The sequence below is a fragment of the Delphinus delphis genome, chromosome 1 (genome assembly GCF_949987515.2).
Source record: "Delphinus delphis chromosome 1, mDelDel1.2, whole genome shotgun sequence".
Classification (NCBI taxonomy): Eukaryota; Metazoa; Chordata; class Mammalia; order Artiodactyla; family Delphinidae; genus Delphinus; species Delphinus delphis.
The window spans coordinates 29,300,537-29,321,955 of NC_082683.1; the positions used below are offsets into that span (position 1 = coordinate 29,300,537).

Consider the following 21,419-nt stretch of genomic DNA (forward strand, 5'->3'; position numbering starts at 1 on the left):
ACTTCACATCACAGTCCTGCAAGGTGGGTGTCATGATTGCCCCCATTTTACAGTCATGGCCACTGAGGCTCGAAGAGGGACTGAGCTCTGTGGGTCCCAAGTAATGGTGGTGCCGGGCAGATTCTCACTGTGCTCAGTGGAGCTGAAGAGCTGGGGTCATCATGCCCAAGTTGACTGGGGAGAGTTTATGAAGCCCAGGGAGCTGGAGATTGGGGTTGGGGACGGAGATTTAAAGATGCATCTGACTCAGAGAGCAGATTGGTGGTTACCAGTGGGGAAGGGGGTTGGGGCATGGGCACACAGGGCGGAGGGGTCAACTGTATGGTGATGGATGGTAACTAGACCTTCAGCAGTGATTGCTTTGTAATGTATACAGATGTGGAACTATAACGCTGTACACCTGAAACTTACATAATGTTATACATTATTTTACTTCAATTAAAAAAATGCATCGGTGACGGTGAAGGCCACTGTATATGACTTCACAGGAAGGCTCAGCTTCCTTGAGGCTCGCTCCCCAGCCCCTCTGCCTTCCCCCTCCTCTGCCTGGGGCCCCTCCCCCCTTGGGCTACCTCTCAGCCCCCAGGGAAATCACAGCAGGTGCCTTCAAACCTGGACTGGAGGGAAGCCTTCCTCCCTGTCAGCTACAGAGGAATTAAATGTCAGCAGGTGCGTGGCCTGTCTGTGGGCAGTCGGGCAGGGGCAGGGCCAGGGCAGGGAGCCGCTGGCAGCTCCTCCCCGTGACATTTCCCAGCCCTCCCGCCCCTTCCAGCTGCCACGCAGGACTTGCTAAATGAAAGACGCTTCACACGCTCTGAACTCCGGCCTGGTATTTTCCAGCTCCTCTCGGAAATGCCAAGTCTTTAAAATGATTTACTGTCACGCAGGCAGATGGGGAGACAGGCAACTTGGGAATGGTCTGAGGGAAGACGGTGTACTGGGCTCAGGCAGGGTACCTGGGTCCTGGGGGTGGCCAGCTGTAGGGCCATGAGGGAGCCCCGCAGCTGCTCTGGGCCTCGGTCTCCACTTCCCTAAAATGGACTGGAGACAAAGTTGTTTGTGAAAGGACTGTGAAGAAGAGTGAGTGGTAAGGGCTGTTCACTGGGCCGGGGCCAGGAAACAGGAGGGCCAGGTATGCCAGTGTGGGCCGGTCGGTGCCGGTGCCGGGTTGGGGGGTGGTGGAGAAGGAGGCTACCCTTTCTGTGGCACGACAGTGACTCATCTGCTCCCTTTAGGGCTTCAGGACTGAGCCTCAAGCGCTGCGGGGGGCAACGGTGAATGGGTAGGGGACGTCCCTGAAGCTCTGGGGCCTGGAGATCCTCTTTAGCTGGAAACCCACCAGGGAGCAAGAAGCCAGAGTGACGACAGTCGTGATGATAGAAATAATAGTAAGAGCAGCCAATCAGCTTGGCACTTGCTCTGTGCCAGGCGCTGCCCTAAGTGCTTCACACACCACAACTCACTTACACCTACAACAGACCTGGTATTATCTCCATTGTACGGGAGGACCTGCAGCACAGAGAGGTTCAGTAGCTTATCTAAGGCCACACAGCTAAAAAGTAGTTAAGCTTCAAAGACACTTACGTCTGGCTCCTAAGGGTCCTAGGGTTTTGGCCTCCGTCACTGAGAAACCCATGCCAACCTCTAGCTACTGGGTTGGAGCCTGCCGAGGAAGGAGGCTCACGGGGCTGGAAATCAGGCTTTCGAGTTCCCAGAGAACAAGCCGGTGATTGCCCAGGCCAGCCAGGCCTCGCTCAGGGCATCGGACAATCAGACTTCCTCCGCAGTTCTGAGGGGTAGGATGAGAAGGGACTCTCGTGGTCCTCTTCTACCATAACATCTGATACTGGAGCCCCTTCTAGGGCTGAGGGGACTGGTGCCAAGGATAGAAGTGCTCCCTCATGATGACTACTAGCTGGTGTCTGCCAGGTGAGGCAACTAACACTCGGGAATGTCCAGGAATTTATCTAAAGCCGCACAGCTGGTAAGAGGCAGAGAAAAACCCAAAGGCAGTGCATCAGACTTTAAAGCCGTATGCCTTTTAGTGTCTTTCTAAAACACAGGAGGTGTCACTGGCCTCGTCCCAAGCAGTCATGGTGAACTGGGACCTCCGGACAAGCTGCTCTGTCTGCTGAGTGGTGGGTTTCTTTGCTATTTACCCTCACTGTGTTGCCTTCCTTTGCATATGGGATTACGTTCATTAATGGGATGACTTGATGGACGTCTCCCTAGGCGGTGAGCTCTGTCCGTGCAGGGGCCCGTCTGTTTTAGCCCCATTGGATCCCCAGCGCATGGCTCAGTGCCGGCCACCCAGCAGACCTGCACAAATAGGTAGTGAATAAATGAATGAACTCTCAAAGCAGACTGCTTCGTTCCTGGTCCATCGTGATGGCTGCAAAGAGGTGGTCTATATGGAGCCCTCCTAGAGGGCTTCCCCTAACTGCACTTGTTGTTGCCCTGGACAGGTCACTCCCTCTGACCCAGAGTAACCCTGCCTAGATCTCGGCCCCCTGAGCCTCCCTCACCTACCATTACTGGGACTTGACTCTGCCTAGCCTTGGGCTACATGCTTCGCACATAGTTTTTCACCCTGTTTTTTCAACAATGCTTTGCAGCAGGAACTCTTACTATACCCATTTTACAGTTGAGGAAACTGAGGATCAAAGAGCTAAGCATCTCACCCAAAGTCATGCAGCTTGTTGTGATGGAGCCAAGGTACAAGCCCAGGCCTGAGCATCCCCGTCTGTAAAATGTGAACAATAAACTCTGCCATCCGTAAGGAGAACAGTGATGGAGAGTCTGAAACTAAACTCTGGCACTGTGTATTTCCATGGTCATCCTCTCAGCAGCAGGACAGGTTCTGCTCTCTGGTTCCTTTGAATCAGCTCCATGGATGGGACTTCTTCATGGTTGCCATGGTGCCAGGAGAGCCGGGTCCCAGCAGGGACCCTGGCTGGGAAGTTGGCCGATGGGCCTCCTCTGCCCTCGGGACTAAGCACTGTCCACATGGTGCCTCATTTCGTCTTCACAGCATCCCCATGAGGCAGCCAAGGCTCAGCAAGTTTCCCTAGATTGCCTGAGGTCACACAGCTGGAGGCAAAGACCCTCATCTGTTGTCATTTAAAGCCCACTCTTTGTCCTGCTGACAACGCCGACCGCCCACTGAACGCGTACTATACGCCAAAGACTCAGCCCCTTAGTCATCCTCTAGATTGGTCCCTATTGAGCCCATTTTCACCCTAGGAAACAGGCTCAGAGATGTGAGGCGACTGGCCCAAGTTCACGTGGATTGGAAATCAGTGCTGTCTGACTCCCAAACTGGGCCCTTGACTGCTCTGCGGCCCCCAGGATATGGCCCTGGCGCCGTCCTGGTGAGTAGGGGGCACTCACCTCCTTGATGAAGTTCATGAAGCGGCCGCCAAAGCGCCACGCCTTGTGCCGATGGCACTGCAGGGAGTTCACGGTCATCTGGGGCGCCCGCTGGTAGCACACGGACACGATGTGGACGGCGTCGTACAGTAAGGCCGCGTCAGTCTGGAGGGGAGGCCCAGGGTTGCCTGAGAGTAGCTCGGGCCCGAGAGTCCCCAGCTCACCCTGCCCTGTCTCCCTTCTCCTCCCCGACCAGAGGCAAGGGGGTCCTGGTGAGGGAAAGGCCCTGAGACCCTGGAGGTGACCGTGTCCCTGCTCCGAGTGAGAAGCCAAGCTCGGATTGCCTCTGCAGCTCTGCAGACACCGGACTCCCTCCCTCCGCAGCTCAGACCTTCTCTGCCAGGCCCCGCCACCCCGTGCCGTTGTCCCTGCTATCGCCTGCCCCATGCACACCTTCAGTTTTCCGGCCTCCCCAGCCTCCTGCCAGCCACAACTGAAAGTCCCCCGTGCCCAGCACCCACTAGTCCTTATTCCTACTCTCTGTAACCATCTGTTTCCGTGCCTGCACTCCCACACTTGGGGTGGGACTCTGTCTGATTCCTTTGTGTCCCTGGCCCCTGGCCCAAGGTCTGGCAGATACAGGGCAGGTCTTAAGAAGGAAAGTAGTGGGAGGGAAAAAAGAAACAGGGAAGAAGGAGAGAAGGAAGGGAGGAGGAGAGGGAGGAGGGAGGGAGGGAGGGAGGGAGGAAGGAAGGAAGGAAGGAAGGAAGGGAGGAAGGAAGGAAAGAAGGGAGGAAGGAAGGAAGGAAAGAAGGGAGGAAGGAAGGAAAGAAGGGAGGAAGGAAGGAAAGAAGGGAGGAAGGAAGGAAAGAAGGGAGGAAGGAAGGAAAGAAGGGAGGAAGGAAGGAAAAGGAATGGAAAGAGGGAGGGAGGAACAGAGGGGCAGAGGAAGGAATGATGGGAAGGAGGGAGGGAGGGGAGCCCCCAGGTCTGGCCCTCCCGGCCGCAGTACCATCATCACTCCATCCAACAGGCCAGACTCTGCCCGGGGAGCCGCCTGCAGCCGCTCCATGGACCACTTCTCCACGATGGCCGAGACATGGGGGTTGTCCACGTTGAGGATCCGGAATCCCGTCAGGTTCACCCCTGAGTAGCGGTAGGGCTCCAGGTCTAATGCATAAAGATCCTTGACAGAGAGAGTTTCAGTAAACAAAGGTGTGGCCTGGCTGTGAGTTCCAGCCTCACCTCCCACACTCCCTGCTGGGGCCCCAGAGCAGCCGCAGCTCCCTGCAGAGCCCTGTGGAGGTGAGGCTCAGCAGTGAGGATGGAGCACCCATGGGAGCACTGCGCTTGGAGTCAACTTGAGCGTGGAGGAGTCCAGCCAGCCTGCCTGGTGGCTGACCCCACTTACTCTGCTGGACCTCAGACACACTGCTCAGCCTGTTTCTTCATCTACAAAATGGGGATCATGCCTCCTCTTTAGGCCCCAGTGAAGCAGTAGACATCAAATGCCCAGCCTGGAACAGCAAAGGAGCTTGATAATGGTCATGACCGTCATCCTCTGTTGGGGGACGTCCGCTTTGGGAAGACAAAGGGCATTGCGTCTGGGCATCTCCAAGTTACCCAGAGGGAGGGTGAAGGGAGGATTTTATCCCCCCAGAGAGGGTATTTTAAAACAGTCTCTTCTGAAAACAAACTTAGGGTTACCAAAGGGAAAGGTGAGGGAGGGATAAATTAGGAGTTTGGGATTAACAGATACACACTACTGTATATAAAACAGATAAACAACAAGGACCTACTGTATAGCACAGGGAACTGTATTCAACATCTTGTAATAACCTACAATGGAAAAGAATCTGAAAAAGAATAGATATATAGATATACATGCATAACTGAATCACTTTGCTGCACACCTTATACAACACTGTCAATCAACTACACTTGGATAAAAGAATTAAATTAAAATAGTCTCTTCTGCCTGAGACTGAAGGAGTATAGCTGTCCTCTTCTCTACCCTTGCCCCACACCATCAGCCAGGCCCCCTCACCCCCTGCCTCCTAGGAGCAGTCAGTCTGTCTGTCTGTGGGCCAGGTCATGTCCCGTCTGGTGCAATGGCCTAAAAGCCAGGGAGACAGGCCTTAATGCATGGGGGCAGCCCAGCTTCAGCCCCTCCTGCCAGCTTTAGCTCTGGGGCACGGTGAGCTGGGGAGGGCAGGGGGCAAAGGGAAAGAGGGGGGTTGGCTGAAGAGGGAGGGGCCAGGTGCTAGGCTGAGAAGAGCTGGCACGAGGTGGGGGCTGGTGTGAGGAGCGGAGCAGAGCTCTGTCGTCTTAAGAAAAATTACCCAAACTTGGAGATAAGGCAGACGGAGAGCAGCGCGTCCTTTCAATGTCACATAGAAGCATCGCTTACAGGCCCTCCCGGGATTGTGCAGTTCTCCGGGAGAATGCACCCGGGTTTGACTTCACTGTCGGCTACTGGTTAAAGGCCCAGATTCTGAGCTAATACGTAGATTTTTGCCCATAGAAAAGATAGTCCCCAAGGTGGTGGTTTTATTGTCCTGTAGAATATTAATCCATTTTTCTGTCTAACTTAGCCATCTTATCTTATGCTCCCCCTACACCAAATACCTATAAATACTCAATCCTTCAAATGCTCTTTGAGCCAGCGTTGTCATCCTACTGGTTCCTTTGTTCATGACTTGAATACCTTTCACACGTGTTCATTCTATATTTGCATAAGAGTCGTGTTATTTTTTTTTTTTTGATGAACATAGGTCTTTATTACTATTGCTGGGTCATATGGTAATTGTGTGTTTAAAAAAATTTTTTTAAACATCTTTATTGGAGTATAATTGCTTTACAATGGTGTGTTAATTTCTGCTTTATAACAAAGTGAATCAGCTATACATATACATATGTTCCCATATCTCCTCCCTCTTGCGTCTCCCTCCCTCCCACCCTCCCTATCCCACCCCTCTAGGTGGTCACAAACCACCGAGCTGACCTCCCTGTGCTATATGGCTGCTTCCCACTAGCTATCTATTTTACGTTTGGTAGTGTATATATGTCCATGCCACTCTCTCACTTTGTCCCAGCTTACCCTTCCCCCTCCCCATATCCTCAAGTCCATTCTCTAGTAGGTCTGCATCTTTATTCCCATCTTACCCCTAGGCACTTCATGACCTTTTTTTTTCCTTTCTTAGATTCCATATATATGTGTTAGCATACGGTATTTGTCTTTTCTCTTTCTGACTTACTTCACTCTGTATGACAGACTCTAGGTCCATCCACCTCACTACAAATAACTCAATTTCGTTTCTTTTTATGGCTGAGTAATATTCCATTGTATATATGTGCCACATCTTCTTTATCCATGCATCTGTTGATGGACACTTAGGTTACTTTTTGAAACGTGTAATGTTGGCAATCTAGATGGGCCTCATCCCACTAGTGGGGAAAGTGAGTCTTCAGGTCTGAGCTCCTCTTCATCCATTGTCTATTCTTATGTACATTCCCCTCTCATCCAGCTGCCTTCCATTCTGCCCCCCACTGCCCGTCCTCTTTCCCGGGTCCCTCAACTCAGTCACTCCCTCCCATGCTGGGACAGAGTGGCCGGGGACAGTGTACTTGTCTCTCCATGGCTGCAGATGTCAGGAGTAACATCTGGCCCCATCACAGTCCCAGCTTCAGTTAAATCAATGATGGCTCATGGAAAGATAATGAGGGATAAAACCTGGAGCCCACAGAGCAGCTCTTTCACACCGTGCTGGCTTCCTCTGGTCTCTGAGATGTTCCTAATTCGTGCTGATCTCCTGCTGTTCCTCCTGTAACTCCAGCTGGCCTCCGTCTGGAATACACTCTGTTGGTTTCCTCTTTAAGGGTTTAGGGATTAGGGGAGAGGCTGAGAGCAGATTTGAGCCAAGCAAGAAAGTCTAGTCTCAGCCTTGCCCAAACAAATAGGGCCCTGATTCAAAGCCAGGATTTGGGCTGGGGGAGGGGCTGGTTGGGAGTAGATGGCAGAGTCTCCATGGAATTGACCAGAGGGTGTCTCTGTGGCCCCAATCTCAGTGGGGAGTGGAGGGTGGGCAGTGTGCTCAGCCCCACGCAATGGAGTGTATCATCTGATCTTCACAATCCCCTATAAAGTAGGTATTTAATAGTATTCCCTTTTAAGAGAGGAGGAAACAGGGCCAGAGAGGTGAGGTGACTTGCCTAAGGTCATAGAGCTCACGAAGGCAGCGCAGAAACCGTTCCCAGGTCCATCTCAGTGGCTTGTAAGAGCTAAATGTCGGCACTTCTTGACTCTGCGATCAGTGATATTCATTGGTAGCTTGATATTGGCCATGGTGGGAGTATTTACACCATGAAAACTGGCAAGCACTATATATCTGGGTTTTCCCCCTTTTTGGACAGCTGGTTGTACACGTTTACTAGTACACCGTGTCTGTCCTATTTAAAAATCCCCGTGCTTTATGTCCCCAGTGGTTGTCAGGCACAAGATATGCACCAGAATTGTTTTTGGAGCATTTTTTGGAAAGTATGGGCCATAGAGAATGTGGGGTGGGGCCTCAATCTGTGTTTTGAGAAGCCGCTAATCTAAGCTATTACTCCTAACTGGGAAACACACAGAGAGGGGTCTGGGCTTAGACGGGGAGACCTGTTCAATCAGAGGGAGAGGGGGGAAACACATTGGAAGGAGGCCTCTCTTCCCACAGCTCCTCCCTGAGAACAGCTCACTGGGCAGACCCAGGTGATGGTTATGAGCACAGACCATCAGGCCAGGCCATCTACTCTCCTTTCCTCAGTTGCCTCATCTGAAAAATGGGAATGATAATAGTACCTGCCATATAGGGTTGTCACGAGGAAGAAACGGGTTAATAGATGTACTTAGAACGTGTCTGGTGCGTGGTAGACACCACGGAAGTGCTGACAAACATTCAGGTTCTGCCTTCTCTGGCAGCAGGTTGTGACAGCTATGGACTCAGCCCCCAGGGACATGACTGGGTTATTGGAAGAGAGGAGCAGACATGAGTTGCATCCTCCTGACTTACCTCTCTTGGCAAAATACAAAAACAATCGCAAGGAGCTAACACTTACTGAGCACCTATAAACCTCAGAACAGTTTCTATGTGCCTTAGGTGTATTAACTCGCTTCATTCCCATTTTCACCTTACAAGGAGGGTGTTATTATCACCCATTTCAGAGGAAGGAACTGAGTCACAGAGAGGTTAGGTCTTTTGCTCAAGGTTACACAGCTGGGGAGCAATGGCGTCAAACCCAGGCCACCAGCTCCCGAGCCCTCCCTCTGTCCTATGACCAGCCCTTGGTTCCCACCTCTGGATAGCTCAGTCACCCACCACACAGCATTCAGAGGGGTCTTTCTGAAGAATAAACCCAACCCTGTCACTCCCCTGCTTGGCATATTTCAATGGCTCCTTCTTGCCTTTTCAGAAAAAAGCACAAATTCCTTAGTCTACTTTGCAAGGCTCTCCACCCCTCTGGCCTCACTTTTCTTCCCACCCCCCTCTCATATTTGCCCCAGGAACGCCAAACTGCTTTTGTCTCCCTTCCCCATTCCTCGCTGGCCCCTGCCCCCATCATGCAGCTTCTCTCGGCCAGTGTCTTTGTGCGTGCTCTATCCCTGGGCTGGAATGCCTGTCTTCTCAATCCTCCTTGGGTGGCCTCACTCTGAGAGTCAGCTTGTCACCTCTTTTGGGAAGCCTCCCTTGACTACTACTCTACTACTATCACACAATAGGGTGGGTCAAGGGTGCTTCTGCTCTTATCTTGGGACCTCTTTGCTTTCACCCCACTGATAACAACTGTCCATGTCTGCATCTGCGTCCCCTAGGAGCCCCTGGGCTCCCATCACCCAAAGTGGAAAGAAGGGTCAGCCAGCTGCGTAGCTCTCTAGGGTACCTAAACAGCACTGGGAAGAGCCTGGAATGGAGAGGCCAGTGTTTTACATCCTCCTCTCAGGAGGAGATTTCTATGGGGCTACAAGTTCGGAGTGGTTTGGCAAATTGCCTGAGGTGGAGGATGAGCCCCTCAAGGGTACTGTTTTAGAGACAAGAGAGCTTCCCTAAACTGCCTTTGAAGGAGGTGGGTCTGGGGAGATGGAGGGATTTTGCTGTGTAGGGTGGTGAATGCAAGTTTGGGGCCAGAGCTGAACTGCTGGGGCCACAGAAGAGAAGCTGAGCTCTGCCTCCAGGGGGCGCCCTCCTCCCTCTACCTCTGCACGGGGCTCAGCCTCTTCTCCAATTCAGTGTTGACCTGATACCTAAGGCCTGAAAGATGCCCAACATGAGCCTGCCTAGAGCCTCCGTGACTCAGCTCACTTCCCTGAGGACTAAACACCAGTCGGACTCAGTGAGAAGGGCAGCATCTCTGGCTTCGGTGGGGACTCGGGTGCTGGCGACATCAGCCCTTCCGGTTTCCAGATGCAGCACTGAGCTGGCTGACACTCACACAGTGGCTGTGGCCAATCACAGCCCGGGAGGGGGCACGATGGGGTGTCACTGCCAGAGTCACCTTCATCCCTGTCACCCTGAGCCTGTACTTAGCTGCAAAGTGTTGTAGGGCTTGTGGCACTGAGTACCACCATCCCTGTGACATGAGGGCAGTGATCATGTGGAGCTGGAAAAGAGGCCTCTTTGTCCGGCTCCAATTTTTTGTCCAAACTGCCCTGGGCTGAGACCCCATGTGCTGTACACAGTGAACTGTGCACAACCTTGCTGCTTGGCAAAAAGTTGCTGTTCTCCATGCCAAATGTTGACACATTGAATTCAGTATCAACGAGGGACCTTTTAGAAACATTCAGCATAACATAATAGACTAATTCATTAGCACCCCATGGGTCTGACTGGGTAGAAGCTGCAGCTCGGAAAACATCGCCTTAAGGAATGACAGATGAAAATATCTTTCCCATGATATAACTGTTATTGCCGAGAAGCGGCATTAATTGTGATTGCTTATCTATTAATTTATTATAATTCTCTTTTCACCTCCAGGCTTTTACCTACACATGACATGTACCAGGGGCTCAGCTGGGGCTGATTAACGCGGGGTTATCTGGGAATGGCTCAAAGCTGGCTGGAACAGATAATGGCAGCTGGGGTAATTAAAATGTCTTCTGCATGGGAGAAGCAAGTTTGGAGAATTTTTTAGACACAAAGAATTGGTGACGTGGGTCTCCTAAAGGGAAGGCGATAAATGCCAAATGCCACTGCCCTCCCACATACAGCCACGATTGACCAATGGGCACAGAGGGGCACAATCATGAGGTAGACTCTCAAGGCAACGGGGCTGGAAGGAGGAAACTGGAGCTGGAGCCGGAAGTAGGACACGGGGACCCAGGCGACATAGCTGATGCCCTGGCATATGGGGAGCTGCTGGGAGATACCCTGGTACCCGCTGCAGCCCAACCCCCCAACACACACACGTATTCCACTGCATGAACTATTTGTATTGCAGGGACTGTGCCTCTCTGGAAGGATCGGCTCTTCCTGACCCTCAGAGAGGCATGGGGAGGAAGGGCAGTGGGCTGGAACAGAAGCCAGGAGCCAAGGCTTTTATCACTGATCTGCTGGGAGACTCCAGGTAGTTCACTCAACCTCTCTGGTCCCAGGTTTCCCCATCAGTTAATGGGGAGCACAGACTGCCCTGTGAAGAGGAAAATCAGCGATGTGGAGAAAGGGCTTTGGAACCTGTGAAGTGTGGGTGCCGCTGAGATTTGTGGAGGCTCTGTTCCCCGCATTAGTGTCAATCACGTGATGCCTGGACCATCACAGCCTGTGGAATCCGAGCCGGAGCCAGACAGAGGAAGCCAGGCGACACTGCGTGCGGCTCTCGGCACAAGCTTCAGCAGAGGGCTTTGGAGCTGGACAGGTCCCGGCTCGTCAAAATCCTTGCTCTGCTCCTTTTGTTACTGAGTGACCTCTCTGAGCCTCAGTTTCTACTTTTCTGTAAAATTGGGAAAGTCATCCTCCCCTTGGAGAGTTGTTCAGAATTTTGGATGAGATGGGGTATACTGAGCGCATAAAATATATAAGCAGGAATCATTTAATCAATTTAACTCTTACATAGTACCAAGTAACACTTTCCTTAGTGCTTTACTGATGTCAACATACTCACTTAATGCTCAGCATAAGAGTCCTATGAGATGGTACTGTTCTTGTGGCCATTTTACAGATGGGGAATGAGGCAAAGTGACGTGAAGTAACTTGCCCAAGGAAGTGGAAGAATCTCGATTCTAACTCAGGCGGACTGGCGCCAGAGTCGGTGGACGTCACTGTTGCTATGATGAGGATGTTAATTTCACTGATTACTTTCTATTTTGTATTATATTCATTCATTCAGGCATTAATGAGCACCTACTGTATTCCAGGTGCTATGTGGGCGCTGCAGATATAGAGGTAAACTGGGCACCGTCCTTGAGCCTCATGTGCCCAAAGGAAGCTACCAGCTGGTGAGCTTTGTGTTGGATCCAGCTCTAGACACCCTGTCTCACCCAAGTGCCTAGCTTGGTACCTGGGACCTTGAGAGCATATGTATATGCCTGCTGGATAAGTGAGTATATGAATGACTGAATTAAGGAAATGTAAAAGTGAGGAAAGCAGGGACTTCCCTGATGGTTCAGTGGTTAAGACTCTGTGCTTCCACTGCAAGGGCTACAGGTTCGATCCCTGGTTGGCAACTGAGATTCCACATGCTGCGCAGTGTGGCCAAAAAAACAAAAACAAAAAAACCCCCATAAAAAGTAGGGAAAGCAGACACTCTCTTGGGCTAGGATACTGCCCCAGGGTGCAAGGATACTGCCCTGCCCCTCCTTCCGAGAAGTCCAACCCTGACCTCACGCTGGCACCGGCATTAATGTGGAGAGCCACTGGCGTACTGGGGTGGTGCCTTCTCCAGAGTCTTGTCTAGAAGGTCAGGTCGGGCCTCAGGGCTAAGAGCTCCCTGAGGGGACACTCCCTCTGGCCTTGGAATGAGGGCACGAGCCAGGCAGAGATGCTTTCAATTGACTGTCCGGAGCTAAGACTGGAAGCAAAGCACAAAGAGGACTTAACCACAGGCCCTGTGTGGACACAGTGGACGGGGGGTCAATACTCGGGGTGGGTGAATGAGATCTGTGGATTTTGCTCCTGCCGCTTCTGAAGGGCTCTCCCAATGCCCCAGCCCTTCTGCTTGGGGGCCATGACTTAGATTCTGTGAGCCCAGTGTACTCTGCCCCCCACTGCCAGACCTCGGCTGACCAGCCAAGGTCTGGCAGTGGGGGGTCACCTCCCAAGGGGGGGTTGCTACAGTCTGGCTGATGACTCAGCCCCTATCCTGGGGACATTTGAAAATGTGTGGATCGCATTTATTTATTTGTCACCCAGCCTGGAAATTAGTGAGCAGGGACAGGGATGCTAAACACTCTATAGTGGGCAGGACATTCCGGAAGGATTAATGTCCAGCCTCAAATGCCTATATAGTGCCCTGTTGAGAAGCAATGGCCGGTGCTTGGTCAGTCCGAAATTTGACCTGGGGAAGGTGGGTAACACTCAGAGAAAGCGGTGGTGAGAAGTAGCAGAGGCAGAACGGATGGTCAGCTGGGGTGTGATGATCCCAGGGCAGCTGTGATGAGCTGAAGTTTCCAGGGAACAGAGACTGCGAGGACGGAGCTGAGGCCGAGAGCAGGGGGAGGGAGCAATGGGCAGAGAGAGGGAAACAGAAGAGGCTGGCTGAGTCTCAGGGCAGAGGGTTGGAACCATAATTCTCGTGATGTCCACAGTTGCTCTGGATCCAGAACCACTCTCCACATCTGCTCTTGTGGCCTGGTGGTTCATTCTTGAGTCTCTAGTGACTTGAAGTTACTTGAGTGAGCTCTGCTCCTTGAAACCAAAAGAGGCCGAATGAAGGATCTGAAGCCCAGAGGCGTCACAAATGATTCCCATTTTAGAGGCAAGGAAACTGAGGCCCAGGGAAGCTAAGCAATCTGCCCACGTGCACAGTCCCTGGTGCTAAAGGGACTCTCAACCTTATCTATGCCTCCGAGGCCTGCTCTCCTGCCACTGAACTGGGAAGTAATGTGGAGGGGGGATGGGCACGGTCTGCAGGGGGACCACAGAGGTCCCGGGAGGTCTGCCTGCTCCTCCCTTGTCTATTCCTGCATGGACGCCAGGGCTTTGTTACAGCAGCTCAGAGCGGTGAGGACTCAGAGAGGTAAGCCAGCAGGATGGAAGTGTGGGAAGAATGCACTGAGCTGGCACAGGGCTGGTGGGGACCTCTAAGGGCCCAGAGGTTGGACTCAGCACCCTAGGAGCCCAGGGCTGCCATGCCTGGAGACAGGGCCTCGGGCGCCTGGAATGTGCCCCACCCCACCTTCCCAGCCTTTCTCCTCTGCCCTGCTCCTAGCTCCATACGGAGGTGGAATATTGGGGATCTGATGACCTCATCCTCCAGCCTCCAATGACTTTCCCAGGGGAGAAGCTCACTTGGGTGGATAGAAATCCAGAAGGGACCAGGGCAGAAGGTACCTGGTCTCAGTCACCAGCTTCCAGCATCCCTTTCTCCCACCAAGGCTCCTGGCAGGTCTCCAGGTCTGGGCTCTGGATCAGAAGAGTGGGCAGGGTGGCCCCTGAGCTCTGCCATGGGCACAAGGTTGGGGGTGGAGAGAGGTAACAGGCAGTTGTTTGCTGGGAAATGCTTAATAACCAGCTCTCAGGGGATGGCGAGGAGGAACCGCTTATTTGTAGCATTTGCCAACTTCTGTGGTGTGAATACTCCCACTTTGGCCAATCTCAAGCTACTTGCATGATGTCACTGACTGAAAGTGGAGCCAGGAAGAGATGAACACAGCTGGCTCCAGCAATCAACCAGAGTGAGCCTTGAAGAGCTAACCTGCCTCCTGGCCTTTGCTTATGCTGTTCCTTCTATGTGGAATGCCCTTCCTCTCTCTCCTTGGTGAACTCCTATTGATCCTTCAAGGTCCAGTTCAAACATCTTCTTTCCTATAAAGACTGCCTGAAATTCCCCACCTTCCACCAGCTCTGTGGCACCCGGCGTCTCCTTCTGCTGTGCCCCGTGGCCATCTGATGTGATGGCTTGTGATGGCACAAGCCGGCCGAACGAGTTACACATGGAGATGCAGACTGGGCAGGATGGGAGCTCCTTGAGGGCAGGCCTCAGTGCCAGTCGTCTTGAGATACTCAGTTGAATACAGGTGCTGGGTAAGGAATGTTAGCTGGGTGCTGGGTGAACGAAGGAACACAGCTAGAGGCTTGCAAGACTGCAGTGGCAAGTCTGACACAGATTTCGGGAGCTTGTTTCAGCCACAGGATGTTTAGTGATGCTGTCACTTGCCCCATATCTGGGCTGGGTAAGAGTCTACCCGGGGCCGCAGTGACATCCAGGGCATCTGGCCGCAAGGCAGGGTGGCTGGGGGTTGGTGCCCCTTTGGCACAGGGATCTCTTCATTCTGCTGATCTCAGACCACAACTAATTACCCTAATGGGTTTAAATGGCCCTCAGTGTTCTCAAGGTTTGGAGAGGACCCATCTGGAGCCCGCAGGTGGGCTGGCCCCAGCTGATAGTGAGTGGGCAGACCTGAGCGTGGATGTCACAGGAATCCAAAGTGGCAACTCCCGTTGTTGCGTGAGGCCTGAGGCCTGGGACCTGTTGGGGGCGTGTGGGCTGGGGCCAAGGGTCATCGTCATAACAACAGCCCTTCACACGAGCAGGCACTGCTCTCAGCGCTTTAGTTCACGAACTCATTCCGTTCTCACAACAATCCTAGGAGGTAGGAGCCATGATCATGCCCATTTTGCAGAGGGAGAAACTGAGGGAGGTTAAATTATTTCTGCGAGGTCTCACAGCCGGCAAGCAGAGGGGCTTGTGTTCACACTGGCAGGTTCTAGAGTCCCTGTCTTTAGTCACAACAAGATGTCACTCCTCAAAGTGGGCAGGCCACAAAGACAAATTTGTGCCCTTGCCTGGGGCCACACCTACAGCCTTAGGAAGCAAGTCCAGCCTGAATCTCCTCTAGCTGCTGCAACTGTCTCCCCCGGGCTGACCTTGTTCTGAGGGAGCCCCACCCCGACCCGTGCCAGGACTCGGAGGTACGTTACCAGGGTGGTGAAGATGAAGTGGTAGTACTCGGTCATCATGCCCATGGCCATGGCCTACGGGAGAGCAAAGCGTCAGCACCCTGCAGGGAACACCTGAGAAGCCCCTCCCCCTCTCCACCCTGGCAGGGGGGATGAGGGGTGGGAAGGGAGTGGGGAGAGAGCGGTGAGGACCCGGGGCAGCACAGGCTGGCGGTGGGTTGGGAGAGGCTGGCCGCTTGGAGCGGGGCACCCTCTGAGACGGGGAAAATGACTGTCTGGCAGACAGCAGTGGATTTCACACTGGAGTGTGCAGCAGAATCATGGGTGACACATTAAAATGCAGAATCTTAGGCCACGCTCTCCAAATATTCCAAATTCTGCAGGGCCAGGTTTGCCTTTTTAGTAAGCATCGCTGGGCCTGCCACACTTGGAGAAATGCTGCTGGAATCCGCCCAACATCGCCTCCTCAAGTGCCCTGACTCTCCTCAGCTGAACTCACTGTCCTGGCTCCAGAAAGACGTCTGTGGGAGCTCGGCTCCCAGCAGCCCAGCCAGGCCCTACGAGGAGGGTCTGTCCTCAGTCTGAGCCTCCCCCGGAAGGGCTGACACATCCCTGCGTCTTGGGTCCTGCTTGGCCACACAGCGGGCCACATGGCTGCTGTGAATTACTCTTCTACACCATCATGAAATCTAATGTATTTTATTAGAAGCCGATAATCTATAATACTAATGACCATCACGCATTTTCCACAGAGTTCTTCAGAATGCGGGCCCACAAAGTGCTCCAGGAGGAGATGTCACTGGGTCAAATACACTTTGAAAATGCTTCACATTCCCTCCGGGTCTTGGAGGTTCACAGCCCGCATTCGCAGGTGAAAGGCTCAAGAAGTCCTCAGTACGCAGACATGCTCACCTCGGTTTAGTTCAGGGTCAGGCTGAGCACAGAATCTTCATTTTCAGTTCTAGGAGTTTTCATGTCAGCAAACTGGGGAGTGAATTCTGACTTTCTGGCTGGATGACCTCAGGCCCAATCCTTTCCCCCGGAGCCTCAGTTTCCCCATCTGAAACCGAGCACGATAATCGCCCCCACTTCCCAGAGCGGCGATAAATGAGGAGCTGTGTGTGTACCCGGCACCGAGTAACTCCTCAGTGAACCCAAGTTGGGATTGTCTTTATTACTCAGTTGCACATGCCTGGAAGAGGAGGGAGGCACTGGGCGCCGCTGGCCGGGACACTGAGGGTTAAGGGATTTCTGGGGAGCATGTACTTCCTCCACGCTGAGCGTAAAGGTTGCCGCATGCATGCTGACTGTGCCCCGGGCACTGGGATAAACGCTTTCCTCGCCTCATCTCACTGAATCCTCCAGAACAGGGCAGGGAGGGATCCTTCACTCCATCTACAGAGCGGGGGATGACTCCGGGGCCACTTGTTCTTGGATATATAACACCCATGGGCAGAAGCAGGATTCAAGCTCTCAAATGACTTTTTAGCCCCTGTGTGAAGGGTCCTGGGGTGGGACTTCCTCTGGGGGAAGACAGAGGCTGCCGTTCAGCTTGGGCACCCCTTGCACGGTGTGCGGGGCAGGCCTTGAACATATTCCTGGCCAGCTCAGCACCTCTCCCCCTGTATCCCTGTGACCCTTCCCTGCCACCAGCCTCTGCCGGGGTCATGTGTCAAGGCCCCACAGAATGCCTCCTCCAATCACCAGGCTCGCTTTCTGGGGCCACATAATTGCCTTTCACACAAAGCACTGGTTCGAATCAGAGTGGTTTTGTTTTCGGCTGCGGCACCCTCGGAGGGGGGCTGTGAGCGATTTCGCTGTTTGTTTCTTAGGGGGCTGGCAGAGCTCTCCCTGGTTCCCAGCACGCCACCCTGGGCTGTCGGGAACGGAGGCGCGGCCAAGGACCGAGAGCCATTCTCCTCCGCCGCCGTTGCTGCAGAGCTGAGCAGATGGTGCACAGAGCCTCGATAAACCTCCCAGGGATGGGAGAGTGACACCGAGTGCCACGGGCTGCAGGGAATCAGTGGCTGGAAGAGGAATGCTGGGGGCTGTTCCCGAGACCCCCAGGCCTCCCCGTGCTTCCTGCAGCGTTCTATTCCCTCTCCGCAGCCCCCGCCTCCCGCCTGCCCCGAGGTGGCGTGGAAACTAGCATTTGCTCAGCACCCTCCGTGCGCCAGGCCTGGCTGGGGCAGCTCAACCATCGTCTCATCCCATCCTCACACCAACTCAGAGTGTCAAGACCACTGTGTCCGATTTGCTGCTGGTGAAACTGAGGCTCACAGACACAAAGTGACCACCCAAGGTCATACAGCCGCAAAGAGGCAGACTAGAGGTTGAACTTGGATCTGGTTGACATCATGGAAATGGGGGGAGGGGGGAGAAGTGGCAGGCAGACCCCAACCACCCCTCCCGCTGGCCGGTGCTCACGCACCTGCTTGAGGATCTGGGCGGCCATGGTGTGGCTGCAGTCGAAGATAATGCGAAATTCCCGGCCTCGCTTCATCTCCTTGAGCAGCGGGCGCGAGTCATCAGAGTCAAGGGGGAGCTGGCGGATCTTCAGGCGGATGCTGTACCTCGATGGGGCCATGATGAGCTCCTGCAGCCGGATGAGCCCTGAGAGGTCCCGGGGCACAAAAGACACATGTGAGCCCACGTATACCTAGCTGCAGGTATCCACAGACTCGTGCGGCCACAGGTCTACAGACACACATGGACACTGACATGTGGCCCACGGAGATAAGTTCATGGACTCAGCCACGCATGTGCAGACCCAGGCACTAGCAGACTGCGGCACAGACACGTGCCCCCAGCCGTGCATGCTGGCTCATGCCCACAGGCATGTGTGCACATACAAACACATGCTTACACGCACACACAGGACATACACTTGGGTTGATAAGCACATGTGTACACAGGTAGGTAAAGGTGTGTACACACCTGTAGATTCAAAAGCAGGCACGGACTGCTAGCGAATCCCCCCCGAGTCCACCCACCTGCACCTCTCTCACTCAGTCGGTGTAGAGACTCATGGAGCCTGAACCAGAGGCCCCCCACTCTTCCTCCCCCTGCCCCCTGCAACACTGTGAAGCATGGGACATAATCTTCCTAAACAGTCCCAGCAACCTGCTTCCAGGATGCGGCCCAAGTGGCAGCTCCAGGCTCAGCTGTACCAACGGTTGGACCAGGTAAGGAAGGCCAGGTGGCATTTGTGCCCGGCCTCCACCCCCAAGGGCAGGCTACCCCCGAACACCTTAACCATTCTTCCGGGCTCAGTGCAGCCACCTCCTCCAGGACGCCTGCCTCTACTGCTCTGCCCAGACAAGATCTCCCCACCCCACTCCCATCCTGCCCCTCTCCCCCGAAACTCGGTGGCCTCGTCCTTCAGCACTAGCGTCTTCTGGCCTCATCTCACTCTCCTGGTCCTGTCACAGACTCCTCAACATTAGGGACTGGGTCTCCACATGCCCTAGCACGGGGCCTGGCACTCCGGTTGTGCTCAACACAAATTTCCAGAATTGGATTGACTACTGTCTTTTTTTCCCCCCCACACTGAAAAATCCTCCACCTTGGCATTTTGCAAAACCACTTAATCTGGGGACTTCCAGGGAAAACTGAATGTCACTTCTTGGAGACAAATGGCTCGCTTAGGTCTAATTAAGTTCATTTCCGTCCTTAGTACAAGGTCCATTCTTGCTGACTCCTCTCTGCTTAGCCTGGAAGCAAGCTTGCTTGCTGTTCTCTCTCGCCCTACCCACTGCAGGAAGAGCGGAGGAAGCACAGGCCCAGGGTCCCAAGCAGGCCCTCCCCTCCCACCGGCCGGGCTGCCCGCCCATACTCAGGGCTCGGTGTCTGCATCCTGGCTGCACTGTCCACTCAGCCATGCTCTATTTCCCCGCGAACAGCACTCTGGTTTTCCTTTGGGGAACAACTCTTCCCCCATGCTCAGTCCATGTGACCCAAGAGTCCCCACTCCAGGGACACAGAATCTGGCGCCAGCCTGGTCAATCAGCACACGCATTGCTCTAGGCAAAGGTATGGGCTTAGCGATGGATGTGTGACACCAGCTGGTTCTATCAGATGACTCCCAGGAATTGTGCCAGAGCAACTGTTAAGAGACAACCCTCTTTCCATTTAACTCCAAATGGGGAGGAAGCAAGTCTGGGGTCATCACTTAGAACCTGTAAAGGATTCCCACAGGGCAGAAGTCAGGAAACATAGAAAGAAAATAAGCCCTAAAGATACTCGTTTGCACCTCTAAAGCTAAAACTACTCCTGAACTTTCCAGTAAATGAAACCAACAAAATCCTCCCCCCACCCTCGCCTTTTTCTTTTTTTTCTTTGCTTAAGCTAGTTTGCGATGGACTAAAGTTCGCAATCAGCTGTCGCAGGGCCCCCTATCCGGACAGAGTCCCCACACACAGAGAACCCACTTCCTGAGCCTTCCAACAAAAAGTCTGGATTTCCAAAGCCATTTCTGGTACATACACCTGGGTCTGTCCAGCCTCTCATTCCCACTCCTGAGGGCTGGCCATCTGGAAAGCGAACCGACTGGTATCCATCACTCCACTCTGCTGGGGAGGACAGAGATATTTCTCTGGGACCTAAGTCTCCCAAAGAGCTCTCAAACAAGCTTCGCCATGGCTGTGGGCATCAGGAACCCCCAGCCTCCTAGAAGGTCTCAGATCCAGGTGTGTGGGCTGGGAGAGGGCTCTGGAGCCCTGGAGTGGTCTGGACCAAACAGGGGCCCCAGTGCTTTCTAATACCAGACTTGCTGGGGGCAGAAAGAGGATATCAGGTGACCTTACAGAGGAAGGAGGGGTCACAAGCTCCCCCCAAACACACACACACACACCCATCCTTACCCTCCCTCCTCAACTAATCCCAGAAGTTCTTACTTTGGCTGAATGATGCTGCCCGCTCACACCTGTTACCTTGCGAGGCCCTGAGCGCATGCTTTGTTCCTACTCGCTCAGTTTTCAGACCCACGCACAGCATCAGTAGGCACATGGGATTTGGGGACCCAGGACATGAGGACAGGGACAGTCTGGATGCTAGAGCAGAGGCCACCAGAGCTTTCTTGTCAGCCAAGTTCATTGCCCTGTGTAATACACAGTGACCCACCTTCTCCAGCAGCAAATGTCAGACCTCCTTCCCATCAGTGTATTCCCAAAGGAGACCAGAGGCTCGTCTTGGTCCACCCCAGCAGAGGACCAGGCTCTTTGTTTGCCTGAGATGAGTCCTCCTTCCTGGCTGCTTCCCTAATCAATCTCTCTCAAAATATCTGCAGTGAATCATGGTTGTGGAAGTCATGCTTTTCACTTACAAAGCACTTCTGCTTTCATTACCCTATTTAAACGTCTCCCTGTCCTAGAAGGCATACAGAGTAGGGGCTTTTGTTCCAATGTTACAAATAAAGAAACTGAGGCCCAAAGAGGTTAAGTGAGCCTCCCAAGATTTTGCAGCATGCCAGCAATGGGATCAAAATTCGAGACCCATTCTTTTTGGCTCTTAAGCTGGGCCCTTTTTCATTAGCCCAGCATTTTCTGAGCCCCTCCCTTTCACTGTTGATGTAAATCCGTCTTTGTGCACGGGTTAGGCTAGGAAGGTGGCTACGTGGCAAAGCTCATATGGTAAACACTGCTGGTCCCTGAAATAATCACTCTTGGTATTCTATAACTGATGAATTGGCATCCTGAAATCACGGGCCAAACTAATGACCAAAGTTGTTTGTATCCCCGTTATCACTGGGTTTTCCTGGGCACACAAAAATCGTATTATAAACTCTCCAACCACAAGCCCTACAATCTGTTTTGCTTCCTGCCCCACATGGCACGTTTGCACCTAACAAATTCCACCTATAGTAATAAGTAATTAATAAAGGCTCTTGCCCATGATTTCCCCTTGCTCCTGCCTCCTGACCAACCCCCCATGTGGCCCTGGGTGCCATGGTGTGCCCCCTTC

At 53.3% G+C, this 21,419-nt stretch overlaps 1 protein-coding gene across 2 annotated transcripts in view; it reads right to left on the reverse strand.

Annotated features, from left to right (window-relative positions):
* GRIK3 (glutamate ionotropic receptor kainate type subunit 3) overlaps positions 1-21,419 on the reverse strand; it is a 235,930-nt gene that overhangs the window by 52,880 nt on the left and 161,631 nt on the right. For both annotated transcript variants that reach the window (XM_060003821.1, XM_060003812.1), the window contains exons 4-7: positions 17,890-18,071; positions 15,480-15,533; positions 4,382-4,555; positions 3,391-3,534 (exon numbers count right to left, since the gene is read on the reverse strand). In XM_060003821.1, coding sequence (XP_059859804.1) covers positions 3,391-3,534; positions 4,382-4,555; positions 15,480-15,533; positions 17,890-18,071 — 554 coding nt within the window. The remainder of the gene's footprint in view (positions 1-3,390; positions 3,535-4,381; positions 4,556-15,479; positions 15,534-17,889; positions 18,072-21,419) is intronic.